Raw genomic sequence first — 6000 nt, forward strand, 5'->3', positions numbered from 1 at the left:
TTGCGTATCTTTTTGATTTTTCCGAAATGTGCCTTGTATTTTTGGCGGTATATATACATGAGCCCAATTGCGTATTAGAAGTAGAAGTAACTCAGTGTATTTCACACAATAGAATGAAGTTATCCATCAAGTATATTAGCTGGCGCAGAAATTCTCGAGAATGATTGGACAATGCTCATCTGACAGGGGTCATTTGGCCTAACCCCACACTCTGCAGTTTATTCGAACGACTTTCCAGTAGCGCATCGACTGATTGATTCTCCTTTCAACCTGCAACTCTGTCCGCTCCTTTTTGTTGCCTTTTTGGCAGTTCGTCTTCTTGTTTGTTCAATTTCTTCTCACTTGGTCGACGGATGCGCGAGGCCCGAGAGAATTGACAATGGAGCGTTTCGTGGAGCAGCTCGCGTCGCTTGTGGCGGCCTTGAGCAGTCGCTTGGGCACCCAGCTTGAAGTTTCGTACGTTTTTATCTGATCATCTTCACATATATGAAACCAAACGATAATGCTAACCTGTTCTCTTAGTCCGGCTGCCCTTCAAGCCTCCTTTGCGCTCCTCGCAACCGTCATATGCGGCCTCATCATCCGCTCCGCCAGCGCCGTCGCCATAGCTGCCACAGCATCCCGCCCACGCCATTACATCGTGCCGCCCCCAAAACTGCCCGAAAAAGACAGCAGAGTAGCCCAGACGAGCATCAAAGTGTCTGGAAGCTCGGCGATCCAGTGCTATGCGCCTGCAACGGGCCAATTCCTCGGCAATGTCAACCCCACGACCGCAGAGGGCATCGATCGAGCCGTTGCTTCGGCCGCGGAGGCGCAAAAGGTCTGGGCTACTACAACGTTTGAGCAGAGAAAGGCGGTGCTGCGGTCGTTGATGAAGTATGTCATGGATAATGCTGAGCAGATCTGCCGTATTGCCGGCTTGGACAGCGGCAAGACCATGGTGGACGCGCAGCTGGGCGAGATCCTGGTGACGGTGGAGAAGATCCAGTGGACGCTCAAGCACGGCGAGAAGGCACTACAACCTTCGCCGAGGCCGACGAACCTCCTCATGTCGTACAAGCGCAACACGGTGCACTACGAGCCGCTGGGCGTCGTCGCTGCGCTGGTTAGCTGGAATTATCCCTTCCACAACCTCATGGGCCCCATCATCAGCGCGCTCTTCGCTGGCGACGCCATCCTCGTCAAGGTTTCGGAGCAGACGGCCTGGTCCAGCAGCTACTTCCTCGACATTGTCCGCGGCGCCCTCATCGCTCACGGTCATGATCCGCAGCTCGTCCAGACGGTCGTTTGCTGGCCCGAAACAGCCGGCCACTTGACGTCGCACCCCGGAATCAGTCACATCACCTTCATCGGCTCCCAGACCGTCGCCCACCACGTCGCCGCCAGCGCAGCCAAGAGCCTCACGCCCGTCGTCGCCGAGCTCGGCGGAAAGGACCCCTTCATCGTCCTCGAATCCGCCGGCGGCAGGAAAGACGGCGACCTGCCTCGCATCGTCGACGTCATCCTCAGGGGCACCTTTCAAGCCGCCGGCCAGAACTGCATCGGCATCGAGCGCGTCATCTCCTCCGGCCCCGTCTACGACCGCCTCGTCCAGCTGCTCGAGCCCCGCGTAAAGGCCATCCGCCTCGGCCCCGAGGCCGACATGGGCGCCATGATCTCCGACGCCTCCTTCGCCCGCCTCGAGGCCCTCATCGCCGAGGCCGTCTCCCAGGGCGCCCGCCTCCTCGCTGGCGGCAAGCGCTTCTCCCACCCCGAGTACCCCCAGGGCCACTACTTCCAGCCCACCCTCCTCGTCGACGTCACCCCCTCCATGCGCATCGCCCAGAACGAGTGCTTCGCCCCGGTCCTCACCATGCTCCGCGCAAACTCCTCCTCCGCAGAAGACATGCTCGCCGTCGCAAACGCCCCCAACTTCGGCCTCGGCGCCTCCGTCCACGGCTCCGAGCGCGATCCCGCCCTGCAGCCCATCGTCCGCGGCCTGAAAGCAGGCATGGTTGCCGTCAACGACTTCGCCGCCTACTACGCCGTCCAGCTCCCCTTTGGCGGCGTCGCCGGCTCTGGCTACGGCCGCTTCGCCGGCGAGGAAGGGCTCCGCGGCCTCTGCAACACAAAGGCCGTCTGCGAGGACCGCTTCGGCTGGCTGGGCATCAAGACGGCCATTCCTCCTCCTGTCCAGTATCCCGTTGCCAACCAGGACCGCTCTTGGCGCTTTACACAGGGCGTTGTCGAGGTGGGATATGGCTCGTCGGCGACCAAGATTGCTGGTGTGACCAAGATTTTGAAGAACATGTAAGCGTATGGCATATATAGATATGCACAGAGTGCTATACTGGGCTTGTCTGGCTTATTAAACCATGATGTGCCTTGAGAGGAATGAAAAAGATGAGTTGGAGCCTTTATGTATAGTAAATGATAAATTGATAATATCTGTAATTTTAATGAGGAAAAATAAACATACAAACGCGTGCGCGCACACACGGATATCATCCGCTCACTGAATATGCATCTTCAATGCGAACGTCTCTTACATTGCTCTCCTTGAGCTTTACTGCGGCTGATCTTCCCAGACGGCTGGCTGCCTTACCTTAGTATATTCCCTTTCTAAGTCTTACTAGGTAAAAAGTACCAGCGGTAAAAAACCTATTAGTTTTCGGGTGCTTAATTAGTGTTATCATAAGTTTCCCTTTTCTTGTCTATATTAAATAAAGCCACTTCTTAGATCTTTGGCGCATTCGGTAGGCCCTTATTTTCCTCTTCTTTAAACTCATCTTCACCCTGGCTATCGTGCCAAACAAACGGATTAAAGCCAAACATCACCATGGCGGAAGATATCCCTACCCGTTTTGTAAGAGGTTCCTTATCGAGGCTATAGGGAGTTATCTTCCCTCCCTAGGCGCTCCTCTCCCCTATTCTTCTCGCTTCCTTTGATCTATAGGCCTCTCTCTCGCCCCAAAGCTTTGCCTCTAGTGTTATCAGTCCGCTGGCAGCTGCACCTTCCTCAAAAATTGCTCTTTTCTTGAGGAATCCCTCTGTGCACGTGCCGTTGCCTCGTCAGCTGCAACTATTTGAAGGCAGCCTTCCTCCCCCCTTCCTCTTCTTTTTTTCTCCCCTCCTCTTCTTTTCTCTTCTCTTCAGCCATCCAGTCTCTCGTGCAAAGAGAGATCCCAAGAGCATACTGCTGACTTCAGGCTCATCAAGTCTTCAAGGTAAGTGATCCATCTCATCATCTTCCATTTTATTTGCTTCAAACACTTTCGAGTGTTTTGATTTGGCCTCTCGCCTTTCAGCATCTTCGCACTGCCTCTTCTCTCCATCTCCTCTTGCCAGGTGATATTTCCAGGTCGCTGATCACCTCTCTTCACCTATCTGCATCTACCCAGATTCCATACACCGTATTGGATTCCTCAAGTCATCACAAATTCTCGCCAAAGGATTTGTTCCTTCATGCTTCTTCCCCATCACTTTTCATTCTCACTTCACTTTGCATTCAGATACATCTCACTTCCTGTTACGCGTCCAGTTTCTTTTCTTCATTCAGTCCCCCTTCTTAGCAAGGAACCCAATCTGACCTTCTCTAGTCATCCAAACGTCAGCACCCACTTCAGGACATCCTTCTGTCCAAGATGGCCATCCCTGAAAACGCACAAGTCGCCGAGGGCGAGGACCAGGCCGCCGCTGCTGGCTGGGTCGAGCGCACTGCCTTTGACTACACCGCCATGGCTCAGGCCCAAGCTGGCTCTACCTGGGACGGCAATGCTCGTATTTATCAGTGGAGCGATGAATACGGAGATGTCGGTCCAGCCTTTGAGGAGCTTGAAGTTGAGCTTTTTGGCTCCGCTGAGGATCGCAACAAGCACATTGGTGGCGGTCTCGATTTTTCTGCGTTCGTCTTCCATCTCCTTACATGCCGAGACTATGCTGACTTGAACCACACAGGATCGAGAGCATCGATGTCGTTCAGGAAGGCCCTGAGCGAATTGAGTACATCAAGGCGTTTGCTGATGCCGGGATTCATCCTGTCATGATGAAGAATGTGGAACTTTCGGGATATCAAGTGCCAACTCCCATCCAAAAGTTCACTATCCCAGCCATCTTGCAAGGCTACGATGTCATCGGCGTTGCTCAAACAGGTCAGTCAAAATATATTCCTTTCAATTCGTCACATCATCTGACATTTCTACAAGGCTCTGGAAAGACTGCTGCCTACCTGATTCCCATTTTGAGCAAGCTCATGGGAAAGGCGAAGAAACTGGGCGCCGCTCGTCCCAATCCCCTCACCTTTCAGGAGGGTATTGACAATGTGATTGCGGAGCCACTTGTGGTCGTCGTCGTTCCAACTCGTGAGCTGGCGGTGCAGATTTTCAATGAAGCCAGAAAGCTCTGTTATCGCTCTATGCTGCGACCTTGTGTCGTGTACGGCGGAACCCCAGTCCGTGAGCAACTGAGTCTCCTCTCCCGAGGCTGTGACATCCTCATCGGAACTCCTGGCCGCCTCAAAGACTTCATCGGACGCCCTGACAGACTGACTCTCCGCCGAGTCAAGTACATGGTCATTGATGAGGCTGATGAGATGCTCAACCAGGACTGGGAGGAAGAGCTCCGAGCAATTCTCTCTGGTGGAGGTATGTGTCTTTTGTCTCAATTAATTCTACAATTTACTAATGAGTGTACCATTTAGAACAAGATGAAGGGAATGTCAAGTATGGCCTTTTTTCGGCCACCTTCCCTCGCGCGGCTCGAGCCCTCGCCAAGGAATATCTGTCCGCTTCTCATGTGCGCTTTCGTGTCGGCCGAGCTGGAAGCACCACCGAGAACATCAAGCAGATTGTCATTGAGACTGGCCGAGAGAAGAAGAATGAGCTTCTTCTCAACCTTCTTGAGGAGATGAATAGTGTGCGCACTATCATCTTTGTCAACAGCCGTCAAGCTGCCGATACGCTGGACGACTTCTTGTACAATATGAAGCTTCCGGTCACCTCTATTCATAGTGACCGCACCCAGGTGGAGAGAGAGGCGGCCATGCGAGCTTTTCGCAGTGGCCAAGCCCCTATTCTCGTTGCCACTGGAGTTACGGCTCGTGGTATTGATGTGCGCAATGTCATGCACGTCATCAATTACGATCTGCCCTCGATGGATCATGGTGGAATCGAAGAGTACACTCATCGCATTGGTATGTTTTTTCCTCTTATTATGTTTCTTATTTAATAATCACTAACCTTGTGGCTAGGTCGTACTGGTCGCATCGGTCACCGAGGAGTGGCCACTTCGTTCTTTACCGATCGTGACGAGGCGATTGCGAGCGTTCTTACCAGAACCTTGTTGGAGACTAACCAGGATATTCCCGACTTCCTTCAGTCTTACATTCCGGAAAACTATGCCAACGGCATCAAGGTGAAGTTTGAGACGGAGTCAGACTTTGACCCCAACGATGTTGCTGGTGCTGGAGACTCCCAGGGAGGAGGCTGGGGAGGCGACGAGACAGCCAACCCGGACTCTGGTGCAGGAGGATGGGGCGCCTCTGGAGATTCCGGTGATGCTGCAGACTCTGGCGGTGGCTGGGGTACTGGTGGTGATGTCGCCGGAGGTGATTCTGGTGGCACCTGGGGCGCAGACGCAGCTCCCACCAAGGCATGGTGAGGATAGTACTCTTGCTTTCTCTAGGTCGAGCCGGAATGGCAATATCTCGTCGTTGATTGCGGTCTGAAGAAACCAGGCAAAAGGGAACAGGCGTTATGGACATTTGAACAAGAGGCCATTGCTACATCGTCAGGCCATCTTGAATTTACTCAAATATAGGATGATTTCGTTTTAAACCTTGACCAATGACTGACAACGTAATTCTGTAAGAGTTGTTCTAGATGAAAACGTAGGCCAAAGACAAGAAAAGGTGGAAAATTAGTATGGCCAATTAATGGGCCTGCGTAGTACTAATATACAGAGAAAGGCAGATGGAGGAAAAACGAGCAACCCATTGTTTACCACCGATACGCGACCTTATTT

General features: G+C 52.9%; 2 protein-coding genes across 2 annotated transcripts; both read left to right on the forward strand.

The window, feature by feature from the left end:
• Positions 1 to 261: 261 nt before the first annotated feature.
• On the forward strand, positions 262 to 2480 carry M431DRAFT_142199 (hypothetical protein). The gene is made up of 2 exons (XM_024912634.1): positions 262 to 456; positions 523 to 2480. The coding sequence occupies exons 1-2, from the start codon at positions 380 to 382 to the stop codon at positions 2291 to 2293; spliced, it is 1848 nt and encodes a 615-aa protein (XP_024775872.1). The 5' UTR covers positions 262 to 379; the 3' UTR covers positions 2294 to 2480.
• Positions 2481 to 3600: 1120 nt separating this feature from the next.
• Positions 3601 to 5796, forward strand: M431DRAFT_142201 (hypothetical protein). The gene is made up of 5 exons (XM_024912635.1): positions 3601 to 3883; positions 3937 to 4130; positions 4185 to 4622; positions 4679 to 5170; positions 5228 to 5796. The coding sequence occupies exons 1-5, from the start codon at positions 3624 to 3626 to the stop codon at positions 5635 to 5637; spliced, it is 1794 nt and encodes a 597-aa protein (XP_024775873.1). The 5' UTR covers positions 3601 to 3623; the 3' UTR covers positions 5638 to 5796.
• The last annotated feature ends 204 nt before the right edge of the window (positions 5797 to 6000 follow it).

Source organism: Trichoderma harzianum (genome assembly GCF_003025095.1).
Source record: "Trichoderma harzianum CBS 226.95 unplaced genomic scaffold M431scaffold_5, whole genome shotgun sequence".
NCBI lineage: Eukaryota > Fungi > Ascomycota > Sordariomycetes > Hypocreales > Hypocreaceae > Trichoderma > Trichoderma harzianum.

Bases quoted from the DNA above. Each gene is read 5' to 3' on its own strand.
- M431DRAFT_142201 (XM_024912635.1), top strand. From the start codon at position 3,624: ATGGCCATCCCTGAAAACGCACAAGTCGCCGAGGGCGAGGACCAGGCC. The intron at 4,131-4,184 runs GTCAGTCAAAAT...CATTTCTACAAG, and splicing joins CATCGGCGTTGCTCAAACAG to GCTCTGGAAAGACTGCTGCC. The intron at 4,623-4,678 runs GTATGTGTCTTT...TGTACCATTTAG, and splicing joins AGCAATTCTCTCTGGTGGAG to AACAAGATGAAGGGAATGTC.
- M431DRAFT_142199 (XM_024912634.1), top strand. From the start codon at position 380: ATGGAGCGTTTCGTGGAGCAGCTCGCGTCGCTTGTGGCGGCCTTGAGC. The intron at 457-522 runs GTACGTTTTTAT...CTGTTCTCTTAG, and splicing joins GGCACCCAGCTTGAAGTTTC to TCCGGCTGCCCTTCAAGCCT.